This window comes from Argentina silus, assembly GCF_951799395.1.
Source record: "Argentina silus genome assembly, chromosome: 7".
Lineage (NCBI taxonomy): Eukaryota > Metazoa > Chordata > Actinopteri > Argentiniformes > Argentinidae > Argentina > Argentina silus.
Genome location: NC_139661.1, coordinates 20,785,744 through 20,803,243, shown reverse-complemented (window position 1 = coordinate 20,803,243; position 17,500 = coordinate 20,785,744). Strand labels below are relative to the sequence as shown.

The window sequence follows — 17,500 nt, the reverse complement described above, 5'->3', positions numbered from 1 at the left end:
GCGTGCGTGCGTGCGTGCGTGCGTGCGTGTGCGTTTGTTTGTGAGAGGCTGACTAGACACACACTCTCACACACACACACATACACACACGCACACACTGAAACACAAACCCCCGAACACACACAAACACCCCGTGTGAAATGGGTGATTTAGAATAATGTGCCCACTTATACCCACTCCTGGGACCTGGGAGGCTGCCTGCTCAGCACCTAATGAATGTGTGTAATGTAGCGTAGTGTAATGTGATAGCCTATACCTCCCTGCTCCCACAGGACAGTGGCCAGTTAAATATAGAGCAGGTAAAAAAAGACCAGGGCTTTAATGGCCCCATTATAACACTATCATTGTCATACAGGGAGTCTTTGTTTGTTCAACCACTGTTCAAATCCGGGGTATGGTCTCACCGTTAGCTTAAGGTACTAGTGTACACACTTCCAGCTGATTTTTCCAGGTGCGTGGTGGCTTATGATAAGGGACGGTAGTGTGTTGTTGTGCTGCAGGTTGATTAGAGTGCGTAGATTGAAAACCCATCTCTTCAGGCTACATCTTAACAGTCCTTCCTAAGGCCTCTTCACCCCCACTACCCCCCCTGTACTAACCCTAGCCCCAACCCTTGAGACCTCTTCACCCCCACTACCCCCCCTGTACTAACCCTAGCCCCAACCCTTGAGACCTCTTCACCCCCACTACCCTCCCTGTACTAACCCTAACCCCAACCCTTGAGACCTCTTCACCCCCACTACCCCCCCTGTACTAACCCTAGCCCCAACCCTTGAGACCTCTTCACCCCCACTACCCTCCCTGTACTAACCCTAACCCCAACCCTTGAGACCTCTTCACACCCACTTACCCCCTGTACTAACCCTAGTGTTGTTGTGCTGCAGGTTGATTAGAGTGCGTAGATTGAAAACCCATCTCTTCAGGCTACATCTTAACAGTCCTTCCTAAGGCCTCTTCACCCCCACTACCCCCCCTGTACTAACCCTAGCCCCAACCCTTGAGACCTCTTCACCCCCACTACCCCCCCTGTACTAACCCTAGCCCCAACCCTTGAGACCTCTTCACCCCCACTACCCTCCCTGTACTAACCCTAACCCCAACCCTTGAGACCTCTTCACCCCCACTACCCCCCCTGTACTAACCCTAGCCCCAACCCTTGAGACCTCTTCACCCCCACTACCCTCCCTGTACTAACCCTAACCCCAACCCTAGAGACCTCTTCACCCCCACTACCCTCCCTGTACTAACCCTAACCCCAACCCTTGAGACCTCTTCACACCCACTTACCCCCTGTACTAACCCTAACCCCAACCCTAGAGACCTCTTCACCCCCACTACCCTCCCTGTACTAACCCTAACCCCAACCCTAGAGACCTCTTCACCCCCACTACCCTCCCTGTACTAACCCTAACCCAAACCCTTGAGACCTCTTCACCCCCACTACCCCCCCTGTACTAACCCTAACCCAAACCCTTGAGACCTCTTCACCCCCACTACCCTCCCTGTACTAACCCTAACCCCAACCCTTGAGACCTCTTCACCCCCACTACCCTCCCTGTACCAACCCTAACCCCAACCCTTGAGACCTCTTCACCCCTACTTCCCCCCTGTACAAATTCTCTGCTGTTAATAAATAATAATTTTTAAAAAAGGCTTCTGGCATTACAACTGCCAATGGCCCCTAGTGTGAGCATTGATTATTTTGTCTTATGATGACTGTTGGATAGATGATTCACTTACTTAAACAAATGTATTTGTTGTAAGTCGCTTTGGTTAAAGGCGTCTGCTAAATGCCATAAATGTAAATGCAAAATGTATTGTTGTGCTGCAGGCTGATCAGAGCATGTGGGAACAGCGTATGTCTGCTGTGTTCTGCTGGCTTGCTTTGTTTATCGAAAACAAAGGCGACTACCTGAGCACTGTTTTGAGGCGAGGCCAGAATTTGAATGTGTTAGATTTCAACCACTCACCATCCACACTATCTATCCCCTGTGGAAGCGTTGGGGAGAGGCCTGGGTTGTTTTTAGGCAGACTGGAGCCATGTATCTGAGTGTATCTGAGTGTATCTGCGTGTGTAACTGTACATTTGGGAGTCATCAAGTTAGATAACATGGAAGCTGACAGGAGGCCAAGTAGTTCTGTCAGGCACAAGGACACAATGGCTCTACATGGTTTTGTCTTGCATGGTAAAATAACCATAACTTACTCTCCTTTACTCTCTTTTGGAGGGTGACGGTAAATGCAAGTGTCAGACTGGTTTTCTGGACCCAGATTAAGCCTACTCCTCGACGAGGAAATGGAGATTCTCCATGGAGCATGCTTCTTAGGTTAGGATTAGGATTAGACTCAATCTGGTTCCAGGAAACCAGAGCTTTGGTGGAGATCTTAAATATCCAGCCAAGCTGTCAGACGACTCTTCCATGCAGCCCAGACGGATGTGCTCCTGCAGTCACGGTCTGTCGGTTGAGTTGTTCCAGCGGATGTGTGGATGGATATTGGGAAGTGAGCTGTGTTTACTGTCTAAATGGGAAAGACCAGGAGGTAGAGAGTTCAGTAGTCATGATGATATTCACCAGAAACCTGGGAGAGTTTAGGACGGTGTTAGGCTGCTTTCTCTCACTGTCAGTCTCTCTCCTGTGTGTGTGTGTGTGTGTGTGTGTGTGTGTGTGTGTGTGTGTGTGTGTGTGTGTGTGTGTGTATGTGCGTGCGCGCGCATTCATGTGTGAGATGTCACTTCTACCAATCACAGTGTCTAAACATGTAAATGTCTGATGGTGCGACAGCCCCTGGGGGTCCCTCTGTGTGCTGGCCGGGCCCCTAGTACACACACACACACACGCGACCTTTGACATCTGTCGTCCTTGAACACCTCTGGTGTGAAAAGTGTCAGTCAGAGCATCCCACTCTGCCCTGACAAGGCGCCAGAGAGCCAGAGGAGCAGTTTGACACTACAGCTGCCCTCCTCCGAGGCTCGGCGGCGCTTTGCACGAGATATAGCCATGTTGCAAAGTCAAAGTGCTCTATCGTCTAGGTTGAGAGCCATGTATCATTTCATAGTTTAACCTCATAACAGTACATTTCTCCTCAAATATTCAGAAGACGTTGTTTTCTAACACAGGTTCTCTTTGTGAGTCAAACAAAAAACAGGAATGTTGATGAAGAGGGAACCGTCTTCCACAGGGGTCTTTTTGCTTTGCTGCACCCCAGGAATCTTCTAGAATCCCCCAGTGTTGGGGAGCTTTTAGCAGCTCTTTAGATGTGTTTGGAGCCAAACTTCTGTTGCTATGGCATCGAAACGTCTCAGTTTCACACCAAGTCTCAGTGTTTTCACACACGCATCTCTTGGGTTTTTGTCACCTTTATTTTGGTAAGATTTGTCCATGTGTGCCTCCTTTGGACCAGACAAACTTCAGATGAAGTAGGGTACATTTATGCTGAATTTGTTGGTGCTCATTTGGCAAGAACAGCATCTCCTGGAGTTGTGACTGAAATTGAACTGCCGTGCGCGTGTGCATGCGTGCGTGCGCACGTTTGATGTGTGTCCAGCATAGCGGGCTGGAAGGTGAATTCCTTAATTTCCCAGCGGACTCAATTAGCTTTGTGATTGGTCGAGAGAGCAACCCAGGTTCTCTCCTCTTCTGAAGGCAGGAAGACCTTTGAAAGAGAAGAAGGGCAGAATGGAAGATGAGCTACAGCACTCTTAGCAAAAAAAAAAAAAAAAAACGAGGCCCCCCTGTCTGACCGTAATGAGAGAGACTTGTGGTACTCCTTTATACACAGGCAGGTGTTATGGGCCCTGGACTTCATTATAGCCAATTAAAGTCAAGAAAATACTAATTATGCTCCGGTTACTTCAGTTGGGTAATTAAGGACTTAGTTGGGTAGGAATGTGCTAACATCAATGCCCCTCTGACATGCCCTAGCCTTATGATTAGGAACTAGATGATGGAGGCTGGCTGGCTGGCTGGCTGGCTGGCCGGCTGGCTGGCTGGCCGGCTGGCTGGCTGGCTGGCTACACGTGAAGGCCTTGATACTGTACTTGTGTAGGAATAAGTCTGTCTGTACGTGCATGTACTCCAAGTCTTTGTGAGTGTGCGTAGATGAGTGAGAGAGAGAGAGGTACGTGTATACCCGTATGGGATGTTTTTGTGGATGTTTTTCATGTCTTGTGTGAGTTGTATGATGATGAAGATAACAGGTTAGTTATAACTAAGTTATAAGATGATAACTAACACCTGTGTGGTCTCTCTCTGGTCCTCAGGTTGCCTGTGTTGGAGTCCACAGCTTCGTCAGGTGACCTGTCGCGACCCCACCACATCGTCTCTGTGGTTCCCAACCGCTACCCCCGCTGGTTCACCCTCAGCCACATAGAGTCCCAGCAGTGTGAGCTAGCCTCCACCATGCTCACTGCAGCCAAAGGTAACCCACACGCACACCCACACGCACACACACACACACACACTCATACGCACGCACACACATACAGATCACAGGTTCGCTCTGTCTCTCACACACACACACACACACACACACTTACATATGCAAACACTCACATACACACACACTCACACACACACGCACACACTCACATACACACACACACACACACACTCACATACATACACACTCACACACACACACGCACATACAGATCACAGGTTCTCTCTATCTCTCACATACACACACACACTCACATATGCAAACACTCACACACACACACACACACACTCACACACACACACTCATACGCATGCATACAGATCACAGGTTCTCTCTTGTCGCTCACATACACGCACGCACACACACACACACTCACATACACACACACTCATTCGCATGCACACACATACAGATCACAGGTTCTCTCTGTCGCTCACACACACACACATACAGACACACGGCACGCACACACATATACACACACACACACACACATACAGTTCACAGGTTCTCTCTCTCTCTCTCACACACACACACACAGTCACACGTACACACACTCTCAGAAGTAATTTTTTGTTGTGTGTCTGTATGTAAAGTAGTGTATTTGTGTCCTCTGTCCTCCCCAGGTGATAGTCGTAAGCTGGAGACAGTACTAGAGTCCATCCAGAAGAACATCCACTCCTCCTCGCACATCTTCAAGCTGGCACAGGACGCCTTCAAGATCGCCACGCTCATGGACAGCCTGCCAGACCTCACGCTGCTCAAAGTCTCCCTGGAGCTGGGCCTACAGGTAATACACACACACAAGCCCACGCAGAAACACACACACACAGACAAAGCCACATACAGTACACACACACCTACATAAACACACATTAATACACACACACACACACACACACACACACACACATATATGACTCTCATATGGCCTGAACATGCCTTATGCATTAATTACATCATTAAAGTGTGATTATCTAATATCAACCTCTCTCTCCTCCATCCCTCACTCTCTCCTTCTCTTCCATCCCTCACTCTCTCCTTCTCTTCCATCCCTCACTCTCTCCTTCTCTTCCATCCCTCACTCTCTCCCTCTCCTGAATCCCTCACTCTCTCCCTCTCTTCCATCCCTCTCTCCCTCTCCTGAATCCCTCACTCTCTCCCTCTCTTCCATCCCTCCATCCTCCCTCTCCTCCATCCCTCACTCTCCTCCATCCCTCACTCTCTCTCACTCTCCTCCATCCTCCCTCTCCTCCATCCCTCACTCTCTCCCCCTCTCTCTCCCTCTCCTCCATCCTCCCTCTCTTCCATCCCTCACTCTCTCCCTCTCTTCCATCCCTCACTCTCTCCCTCTGCTCCATCATTCCTTTATCTTGTTTGTCAGGTGATGAGGATAACTCTGTCAACGTTGAACTGGAGGAGGAGGGAGATGGTACGGTGGTTAGTTACATGTGCCACAGAAGTAGGTATGTACCCACACCTTTGTTTCTGTTGTTGACGCTTCATTCAGTAACAGCAGAAGAGATTGTGGATTGTTTCAAATCATTGTGGTCCTGATTTTGCTTTTTTCTCTCTCCGTGTGTGTGTGTGCGTGTGTGCGTGTGCGTGCGTGTGTGTGCGTTTGTGTGTGCGTGTGTGTGTCTCCTAGGTGTGTACGCACTGGACAGCATCATGCAGAGCTGGTTCACCCTCTTCACCCCCACGGAGGCCACCAGCATCGTGGCGACCACCGTCATGTCCAACAGCACCATCGTCCGCCTGCACCTGGACTGCCACCAGCAGGAGAACCTGGCCTCCTCCGCCCGCACCCTCGCCCTCCAGTGCGCCATGAAGGACCCCCAGAACTGCGCCCTCTCCGCCCTCACCCTCTGCGAGAAAGACCACATCGCCTTCGAGACGGCCTACCAGATCGTCCTGGATGCCGCGTCCACGGGGATGAGCTACACTCAGCTGTTCACCATAGCGCGCTACATGGAGCACCGCGGCTACCCGATGAGGGCGTACAAGCTGGCGACGTTGGCGATGGCTCACCTCAACCTCAGCTACAACCAGGACACCCACCCGGCCATCAACGACGTGCTCTGGGCCTGCGCGCTGAGCCACTCGCTGGGCAAGAACGAGCTGGCCGCCGTCATCCCCCTGGTGGTGAAGAGCGTGAAGTGCGCCACGGTTTTGTCTGACATTTTGCGGCGCTGCACGCTGACCACGCCGGGGATGGTGTCGGCGGCCGCCGCGGCGCTGCACAGCCGCAGCAGGAACTCCGGGAAGCTGATGTCGCTGGACAAAGCTCCGCTCAGGCAGTTGTTGGACGCCACCATCGGGGCCTACATCAACACCACACACTCGCGGCTCACACACATCAGCCCGCGCCACTACAGCGAGTTCATCGAGTTCCTGGGGAAAGCGCGGGAGACGTTCCTCATGGCGCACGACGGGCACATCCAGTTCACCCAGTTCATAGACAACCTGAAACAGATATACAAGGGCAAGAAGAAACTCATGATGCTGGTTAGGGAGAGGTTTGGCTGACCGGGGGGGTTTCAAACCCTCCCAGCAGTACTTTTCTATTAACTTGAGTCTGCCTTTTTTGAACTTCTTTGGACTTAAAACGGACAAGCGAAAGGAGAGACGGAGACGGAGGAATAAGCAGAAGAAGAAGAGAGAAAAAAATCTCAACAGAGCCGCACACGGTATTATCGTTCTTGCTGTTGTTATTGTTATAAACATTATTGCTATTATTATTATTATTATTATTATTATTCCTATGTGTACAGAAGTGTTTTTATTTTCAGAAAGAGAGGAAATTTGTCACGTTGTGAATGTTGTGTGTGTTCCTTTTCATGTGTGCAAGAGGAAAAAGAGGAAAGGTGAAATGGCTTCTTTTCCCCTTTTTTTTAAATTTTTTTTTCTATTGTTAGCATTTTTAGTTGTTTTTTTTGGTTCATACTGAGTGGCTGAAGAGCCCTCATACGATAGTGCTCGTGTAAAAACGCATCAGTAGCCTCAAAGAGAAACTATGGCTTTAAACCACACAGAGCACCTCCTACCCCGGCCTACTGTATTACAGGCCTTGGGAAGCACTGCACACACAACTCGGCTAGATGAGGAAGCCCTACATTAGCATTTCTGTTGACTAAGCACTTCAACAGCCATTAGTTTTCTCTGCGTCGTAGGCATTAGTTATACATCAGAGAATAATGCTCTTAACTGACTCGTAATGTTGTTTTAACCCCCAAGCCCATACATAATGAGTATCCGTATTATATTGAGGACAGTATACACACCATGCAGTACTTTCAATGGCACATGGACTTTGTGATAAGGATGTGGAGTATTATATTAGTCATTTTACGTGATACGTCTTTATGATACAGCCAGATGCACCCCAAAACGGACTTAAAACCAACAATCCTTTTTACTGTGGGTTAGTTCTTGGTTCAGTAGGATGAACAGTGTTGCTGGAGGAAGTAGGATACCTCATATAAGTACCTGCTCCCATCCAACCCGGTGGCCAGCTTATAACTGATAAATGACAACGTGTTTAGTATATGGAAGAAAACACATTTGAGACCAGACCGACATGATTTGGCAGGGTACCTGGCCATTTCTACGGACCGGCAACCAGGCTATCTGAAGTGTCCAGGAGAGAGTAACACAGTTAGTTACCACCGTTACCATGGTTAGGGTACGACAGTACCGAAAGGGCCAGTGTCAATGCTTACTGTGCATTTGAAGCATAGAATTAGAATTCTATTATTTCCAATGCGGAATCTTCAGCAACTGTCAACAGACGTTCTCAGGGATTTCTCTAACAGGACGAGGAACAACGACTACAGGAAAAACAAAGGCGACAAGTCACGAGCGAGCATTTCTTGTACCGTGTGTATATACAATAGTATAATGTCTGAATATGGAGGATGCGAAAGTATATGTTAACTAATTTATACAGAGTATTCTATGTAATGTGAAATACTTGAAGCCGCTGTAGCTTGCTATTTTTCTTTCTTTCTTTCTTTTTGTTTTTTTGTCTGTTTTTAACACAACATATCAGAAGGACTGAATTGGCCTTGCTTATTGGGTGATGGGGCTCACAAAGGTTGTGTTATTACTAGACTTACTGGAACAGAGTAATGAACTGACATCAGCAGTACACAAGGTTAACCCCTCAAGGTGTTGGAGTACAGAGAAACTATGTTGTCCTCTCTCTCTCTCTCTCTCCCTCTCTCTCTCTCTCTCTCTCTCTCTCTCTCTTTCATTCTCTCTCATTCTCATTCTCTCTCTCATTGTTGAGCAAGTCTTACGGTACTTGGGACTTTTCATGCTGTATTAACAGACTGATGTGCAGTATTCCATCGACACAGTACATCGAGGTAGACATCTATTTGTACGGAATACAAAGTGGAGAACAGAAGCGTCAGAGCCACTGGCCCTGCCTATCCACGTTCCCTCACACATCCATCCACCACCACCACGTCTACGTGTCCTGGTTCTGTCTCACCACACCGCCGACCAGTGTGTCTCAAGTCTGTACAATGTCCAGCTGTTGTATTCATAACTTGCCTTTTCTTTTCTTTTCTTTTTTTTTACTCTCTCTTAGTCTTTTTTTTTTCTTTACACACTTTCTCTGTACGCTATTCTCTTGTGTTCTTTGAAGAAGAAACAGCCTTTTTCTCTCTTGCCTTGTCTTAACGCTTTAAAGGAACCAAACAGGGTTCTAACAACCAAACGCATTCCAGGAAGTGAAGGCTAACCCACCTAGTCCCAGCTTTAGTGTCCTTAATTAGTAACTGAATGGCTCTCTAAAACTCATGCTTTTGAACAAAGCATTCCCTCACGTGTGTTTGGTGAAAAACTGTTGTCCCGTGTCTCTCGCTCTCTTAAGAAAGGAATTCCTCTTTTTTTTTTTTTTTTTTTTCTAGCTGTATTATTTTTTTGTTTGTGTAGGAAAATGAATCTTCTGGTTTTTTTTTTTTTTTCTTGTTTTATTTATTACAATGATCCATGTATACATGCTTATGAAATTAAGATTTGATACACCGATATCAATTTATTTATGTAACTAAATCACTGTTTTATAATCTTGTTGATGATTGATCTTTTTTTTTTTTTCTTTTTTTTTTTTTGTTTCAATTAAAGTTAGTTTTTTTTTTTGAAAGGTACATTTCAGTGTCCTTGAATCATTTGGGTTGAATTATGGAACATATAATTGTCATGACCTACAGTATAGGCAAACAGTGAGCTGGTAGTCACAGTGTGCCAAGTCTATACATAAACACAGTCACATTCACACACTCACACATCACTCATCATCTCTCACTGACAGGAATTATGGGATGCATTGTGTGAAGGCTGTTGGAAAGGATGATGCGCTTGTTGGCATAGAAACAGAGCAGCGAGAGGAAGTCAATCAGGGGGTTCAGATCACCAGCAATATCACGTCACATCATGGCTTAAGAGGACATCAGCAAGTGGCTGGTGGCAATTCACATTTCCTTGTTGCGGATCTGAGCCTGTCTAGCTGTGCTTGCCCACAATAGCCTGTTTACATGCATGTCAAGTTACCTCAACAACCCTTAAGTGTTGAAATAACTGTGTGTGTGTGTGTGTGTGTTGATGTCTCTGTGTGTGTGTGTGTGTGTGTGTGTGTGTGTGTGTGTGTGTGTGTGTGTGTATGTCTCTGTGTGTGTGTGTGTTGAGAGGCCATTGGGGAGTGAGTGGGAACAGGTGGTACCTACAGACTACAGGAGCTCCTGACAGCAGTGGAGTCCCCAGACTCCCAGCCCCTCATTAAATATTGACACAAAAACACAAGAACTGTCTGTGTGTGAACAGTAATGAAGCTCAGACAGACACCCAGGTACGCACAGCAACTTAGCAGCACAAGCTGTGTGTGTCTCTATATTTGTGTCTGTATGATTGTGTGTGTGTGTGTGTGTGTGTGTGTGTGTTTGCATGGATGCATCCCTGTGTGTGTGTGTGTGTGTGAGTGTGTGTGTGTGTGTGTCTGTGTGTGTGAGTGCCTGTGCCTGTCCGTTCGTCTGTGTGGATGTACAGTAATGAGGCATATTTGTCCACAGAGGTGTGCACATGGATACCTCATCAGGAATGAATCAAGGAAAACACAGGCTCACCAACAGCATCATCAGTCCGCCGTGTCAGAGGGGATACAGAGCTGTCCATTTGTGATGTGATGGATGCCTCCTTGTGAGACTCGGTTGTGTGTATGAGAGTGAGTGACTGACTGACTGACTGTCCACATGACCTGTGCCTAGGTCCCTGCTCAGTAGCAGGTCTTAATGATGTCCCTTGGGTCTCCTACAGTACAGTCTCTTCCAGCCTGCCTCAGTGAATCTTCCTAATGTCATTATGATCACACACGTTCCCTTTATGCCAACAGCCCTTTCCCTCCCCATCACTATCAAACGTACACATTCTCACAAATTATGTAAATTGTATTCTCTTTTTTTTTTTATATAGGCCATTTGCCCCAAAGAAAAGGGGGAGTGGAATGCACTCAGCATGGCATGCAAAACAAAACAACAACAAAAAAAAGAAAAGAATTGCATAGAAGAATAAATGTGAAATTAAATCAAGTTTATCTACAGTATCTCTCTCCTACATTACGTTACGTAAACTTTGCTCTATGCGCAGGGTCTTTTAACATTCAATTGCTTGTTTGTGTAATTGACTGCTGCTTAAGCCTGGATGTTAGTGCCACACACTTCAGTGTCAACGAAAACAGTATATATACAGTACCAGTCAAAAGTTTGGACACACCTTCTCATTCAATGGTTTTTCTTTATTTTTATTATTTTCTACATTGTAGGTTAATATTGAAGACATCAAAACTATGAAGGAACACATGGAATTATGTAGTAAACAAAAAAGTGTTAAACAAACCAGAATATGGTTTTTGCTTTGATGACTATATATATATATATATATATATATATATATATATATATAAATACAATTAAATAAAATCACTTACTTAAGCAAATGTACTTATTGTAAGTTGCTCTAGATAAGAGCGTCTTCTAAATGACTAAAATGTACACAATTTACCAATCTTCTAATTTCTTGCAGCATGATAATACACCATGTCACAAAGCAAAAGTCGTCTCAAACTGGTTTCATGAACATGACAATGAGTTCAGTGTTCTTCAGTGGCCTTCCCAGTCACCAGATCTATAATCCAATAGAACACCTTTGGGATGTAGTAGAACGGGAGATTCACAGCTTGAAAGTGCACCTGAAAAAAGCAGGAATTGCTTGATGTAATCATGTCCTCATGGACCAGAATCTCAAAGGAATGTTTCCAACATCTTGTGGAATCAATGCCACGAAGAATTGAGGCTGTTCTGAGAGCAAAGTATTAGTATAGTGTTCCTAATAAAGGGAGGCCCTACCCAATATTAGTATAGTGTTCCTAATAAAGGGAGGCCCTACCCAGTATTAGTATAGTGTTCCTAATAAAGAGCAAAGGGAGGCCCTACCCAGTATTAGTATAGTGTTCCTAATAAAGAGTAAAGGGAGGCCCTACCCAGTATTAGTATAGTGTTCCTAATAAAGGGAGGCCCTACCCAGTATTAGTATAGTGTTCCTAATAAAGTCCTCAGTGAGTCCTCTGTAGTCTTTGTGGGTGTAGACTAGGCAAGCCTCCCTGTATGTAAGTGCACTACAGCCTCTGTGCTAAGGGGTCTGAGCGTACAAAAAGGATCATAGGCCTAATCATCAACAGTGCAGCAGCTTGGTCACCAGTGGGACTCTCTCTCATTCTCTCCTTCTTTTCCGAGCACTCGTTTGAGTTTGATCTTCTATCTTCCCCCTCCGTCGGCCCCGGGGCGTCTGATTAAATGCTAATTAAAGCCGTTAGCGGTGCTATCGCCGGCGCTAACTCCTCTCTCTCTGTCACGGAGATTAATGTTCCTCGTTCATCATCCTACCTCACCTGCCCGGGGTACCTGCCCAGCAAAACCTGATCAAGACATCTAGGCATATACTCACTGGCCCTCGCGCTCCCTCACGCCTCTTAGATCGACGAGGGTTTTTAAATTTTAATTTGAAAATTGCCCTCAATTATGTCCGCGGCGACCGCTTTGCCGCGGAGCTTCTCTTCGGTTGAGCGGGAAGGGTTGCGGCGGCGGGTCAGTGCTTGCGATGAGCGATAAGGGGACATTAATAAAAGGGAGAGGTTCATTTAAAAGCAAAGGGGAGTGCCGTAGCAGAGGCTCTCATTATTTAACTCCAGCTTTATTTAAGGGACTTTATTTAAGGGTACCGAGTTAATGTGTCCTCCAGGACAGCGAATTAAAGCGCCTGACAGAGTGAGAAAGTTATAGCCATAACTTACATCCTGAGCACACAGTGATATTACTCTTTATTTCTTGGACAGTGAGACTATTTTTCAAGCATCAAAAGACAAGTTTCAGAGGCATAATAAAGTTATAGAGCCCTGTTACATGGTGGATTTAGTTTTATTCTTTCACAACCGTTGGCTCAAAAATGTTGTGTCTGTTCCAAAAGGCGGAGGCGTAGTCCTGTGTCTAGTCAGTGCTGATAGGTTGGTACATAACAAGCCAGCCAAGTGCCTTTTGAATCACCCCAAGACATTTCTACAGCACCTTTTCCTTGAGAACAGTGGACAACGGTCAGCCAAAGAAGAGCAAACCCATGTTAACTGCATGGAAAAGTCTTGAATGTCTTCCAGATAGTAGACATAGGCTTGCTATTAGCATGGCTATGAGGCTTGCACAAAATAATCATATTTTCAGACTACATCAATGGTAAACTAACAAGAAATATGCTGAGAATGTATGTTTTCTTGTAAATTGCCCCCCTTAAGGTCCAGGCCTCTTGCCAGAGCTTGTGGTACGCTCACATACAGGCGGGCTACACTACCATTTGGTTGTGTGTACAACTTAGAGTAGTGCATCTGTAGCCTGAAAACCACTATGGCCTCTGCCAAGTGGTCTAGACTTTAATAGGTCGCTGATTCAAGCCCCCCGAGCTCCGGTCACTCAATCACAACAGTAGAAGTAGAAACAAATGTGAAATAGCATGAAGACTCTCCAACGGTCTCCTCTAGCAGTGCCTTGTCCTTCTGGCTCGAGCCAAGGCGACAGTTCTGTTATGAAACAGTTTCCAAGGACAATTAACAAATAGGGAGATTTATGTGCCATGTGACCCGTTCCCAAACACAGTTTCTCACTTCATCTCACACTCTCAACGCCAGCTCTCTGTCGAATATACTGTCCAAGGCTGTGAATCTCTCTCCTAGTGCTTATAATCATGTCATAAGAAGAAATAGAGGAAAAACCCACTCCGCTCCTCAGTCCTCCTCCTATTGTGTTTCTGTCATAAACACTTATATTAGGTTTGTATTTATCCTTCATTTATACAGGTAAGTCCTGATGATACAAAGCAACATTGTGTTTCCAATGTCTTGTATTGTTTTGCAGTGTACTGTAGGAATTTATACAATACTGTAGGCATTTATACAATACTGTAGGCATTTATACAATACTGTAGGCATTTGGCTCCACGAGAAGTGAGGAGGATTGTGTAAGTAAGTACGACGAAAGATAATCCAGAACAGCCAGGTTTAATGTACCGTACCAGGAAAACGTTTGGTAATTCTCTTCAGATTTCAGAGTAAAACCTACACTGTATGTGTTCATAGAAAGAATGGATGGAATTTGATTGGTCTCCGACACCAACAACGCGTAGTTTAGTGCATCTATACAATCTAGACTGCAAGATACGAGACTGCAGACGTTGCTAAAAGAATGAGGAATAACATGACCGTGCTTTGTGCATCTTAGCTGAGAGACACAGCATTTGGTATTCCAGAAAATGACAGAAAGCCTGAATAAGAACCATTGAGATGTCCTTCACACTGTCTCCCAGTCCGCTCTCTTCTGCTGCAGACTCTTTGTGTCCACTGAGCACGAACGAAGGGAGAAAGAGAGGGGGAGAGGCTGAGGGAGAGAGAGAGAAAGGAGGGAGAACACCCAGTACAGTGAGGCTGTTTTCAGGGAGACTCCTGCACTGTGTGTGGAAAGCTGCACAAAGGAAGATAATGTAAAAACCACGGTATCTTACAGTGTTCACTCCGTCATCTAGGCACTGGAAATCTTTTCACTGCTGTTATTGTGACTGAGGCAGGGTTTGAACCTGGGTCTCCCGTGTGGAAGACATGTGCCTTAGCCCACAAAGGAAAAACCTATTAGCTCACGAAGCTAAATCATCTTCGGGGTTTAAGGCAAGGTTAATGATTAATAATTACAATGGGAGAGTGATTGTAAACAACCTCCACCACATTATGCGAAGGCTATTCTCTATCTGAACCCAACAACCTGGTACCGGTGGTGTAAACAGTACTGCTCCTGTACAGGAGGAAGGTGGTCCCTGGTTAGATTCCGGCCATCGACATATCCTGCATGTCAACCCTCCCCTCTCTCTCTCCCATCCTTCCTGTCAATCTCTACTGTCTCTATCCCAATAAAGCAGAAATGCCCTAAAAACACATGTTAAAAATAAAAAATAAAAAAAACGTGGGTGGGTAGTTTGCGGGTTAATTGCTGGAAAGCACATTGTGACATATGCATTTCTGACAAGCATTTGGTTATTAATCAGATTTGGTTATTAATAATTGAACGTATTAGACAGCCACAGCTTTTCGCGTCCCCTTTTCACATCAGCATACCAACCTAAGCTGTGCTGTACCATGCTGTACCATGCTGTACCATGCTGGCCACAGTTCATATATCTTCACACACTAACTAACTTCAGCCTGTCTTACCGACACCCCCCCCGCTGTGCTCTGTATCCTGCCTCTCTCCTCCTTCTCTGCTGTGTACAGATACAGAGTCAAAGGGATGCAAATGGCCTCGGTACCTCTTCCCCTCCCCCCACCTGGAAATACAGATGGCCCCAGGCCAGTCCCGTGCTGCCACCGGAACAGGCTGCCTCAGTATTGAGGTGTGTGATTGGATCAGGCTGCCTCAGTATTGAGGTGTGTGATTGGATCAGGCTGGGAGACAGTTTGTGTAGAGAGGTATACAGTAATGATGTGTGTAACCTGTGCTCTTTGTTTGTGATACTGCATTCATTTCAACAACTCCTCCTCCTCCTCCTCCTCCTCCCCCTCCTCCCCCTCCTCCTCATCTTCCTCTTCCTCTCTTCCTCTTCATCTTATCCTCTCCTTGTCATCCGTGTGTGTGTGTGTGTGTGTGTGTGTGTGTGTGTGTGTGTGTGTGAGTTAGTGAGCGTGCATGCATGTGTGTGCAGCTCGTTCCAGGTTTATTACTCTTAAGGTGTCTCTAGACACAGCGATAATCCTTGTCTTCTCCAGGGAAGGATAACAATAGCACAAGTAGATCCAAAGGTCCTAATGAAATCCTAGCAGAACCCACAGTCTGAATGTCAGAGAGAGAGAGAGAGAGAGAGGGAGGGAGAGAGAGAGAGAGAGAGAGAGAGGGAGAGAGAGAGGGAGAGAGAGAGAGAGAGAGAGAGAGGGAGAGAGAGAGAGAGAGAGAGGGAGAGAGAGAGGGAGAGAGAGAGAGAGAGAGAGAGAGAGGGAGAGAAGGGGGGGATAGAGAGTGGGAGAATAAACAGAGGAAGAAAGAGAAAGGGTTGACAGAAAGAAAAGGGCAGAGGGAGGTAGAATAGAGAGGGAGGTAGAATAGAGAGGGAGATAGAATAGAGAGGGAGATAGAATAGAGAGGGAGATAGAATAGAGAGGGAGGTAGAATAGAGAGGGAGATAGAATAGAGAGGGAGATAGAATAGAGAGGGAGATAGAATAGAGAGGGAGGTAGAATAGAGAGGGAGATAGAATAGAGAGGGAGATAGAATAGAGAGGGAGGTAGAATAGAGAGGGAGGTAGAATAGAGAGGGAAAGAGAGAGAGAGAGAGAGAGAGGGAGATAGAGCAGACAGGAGGGTTGAATAGAGAGGGAGAGAATAAACGGAAGGTAAAAGACGAAGGAAAGAAAGAAAATAGGCAGGGAAGTGGGAGCGAGACGGTCAGAGAAATAACATGAGACATTTTATGAAAAGAAGAAGAAACAGCAAGAAAAGAGAGAGAGAGAAAAAGAGTGTGAGAGAGAGAGAGAGAGAGAGTTCAATATCAGGCAAGACGGTGGAGTCTTTCCAGTGTGTGCGTCCACTTGCTCTCTGACACATTGGACCTGACTTGAATAGGACTCAGGCCCAGACCCATTCTCCATCAGGCCTCAGAGGCGCCCCTGGGATTGAATTAGGGCAACCCCATTATACAGTTGCCATGGGGACCCTGACACCTCCACTGATGAAGTGAGAGCCATGCAAGGCTGAGTTGTGTGTGTGTGTGTGTCTGTGTGTGTGTGTGTGTCTGTGCGTGCGTGCGTGCGTGCGTGCGTGCGTGCGTGCGTGCGTGCGTGCGTCTGTCTGTCTGTCTGTCTGTGTGTGTGTGTGTGTGTGTGTGTGTGTGTGTGTGTGTGTGTGTATGTATGTGTGTGTGTCCTCAAAGTTAAACATCTGCACAGGAGGATACTGTATCATATTTGATACAGTTGAACATACAGTACCAGTCAAAAGTTTGGACTCAAACTTGCCAAGAGTGTGCAAAGCTGTCATCAAAGCAAAAGGTGACTACTTTGAAGAATCTAAAATATAAACCATATTCTGGTTTGTTTAACACTTTTTTGTTTACTACATAATTCCATATGTGTTCCTTCATAGTTTTGATGTCTTCAATATTAATCTACAATGTAGAAAATAATAAAAATAAAGAAAAACCATTGAATGAGAAGGTGTGTCCAAACTTTTGACTGGTACTGTATGTTATTGTTTTTAATTACCTACTATTTGTTTGATCATTAAAAAAAAAAATCAATACTTCACATTACTGGGTTATTGGGGCCATTACACGTTATTGGGGCCATCTCACTTTTGACAACATCTAGGGGAAACACTGGACGATGGATCCTGAAACAGGACATGCAGCAGCACCACCATTCACACTGACTATAACATGTCACAAACACTGTTGTAATAAATGGCCAGATAAGAGATGCC

General features: G+C 46.0%; 1 protein-coding gene across 1 annotated transcript in view; it reads left to right on the top strand.

The window, feature by feature from the left end:
- Window positions 1–7,117, top strand: part of LOC310807581 (zinc finger SWIM domain-containing protein 6-like) — a gene marked incomplete at its 5' end in the record, with an annotated part of 39,874 nt that extends 32,757 nt beyond the window's left edge. The window contains 4 exons of the mRNA XM_083674099.1: window positions 4,262–4,419; window positions 5,067–5,230; window positions 5,825–5,906; window positions 6,089–7,117. Coding sequence (XP_083530225.1) covers window positions 4,262–4,419; window positions 5,067–5,230; window positions 5,825–5,906; window positions 6,089–6,969 — 1,285 coding nt within the window. The 3' untranslated portion in view covers window positions 6,970–7,117. The remainder of the gene's footprint in view (window positions 1–4,261; window positions 4,420–5,066; window positions 5,231–5,824; window positions 5,907–6,088) is intronic.
- Between the last annotated feature and the right edge of the window lie 10,383 nt (window positions 7,118–17,500).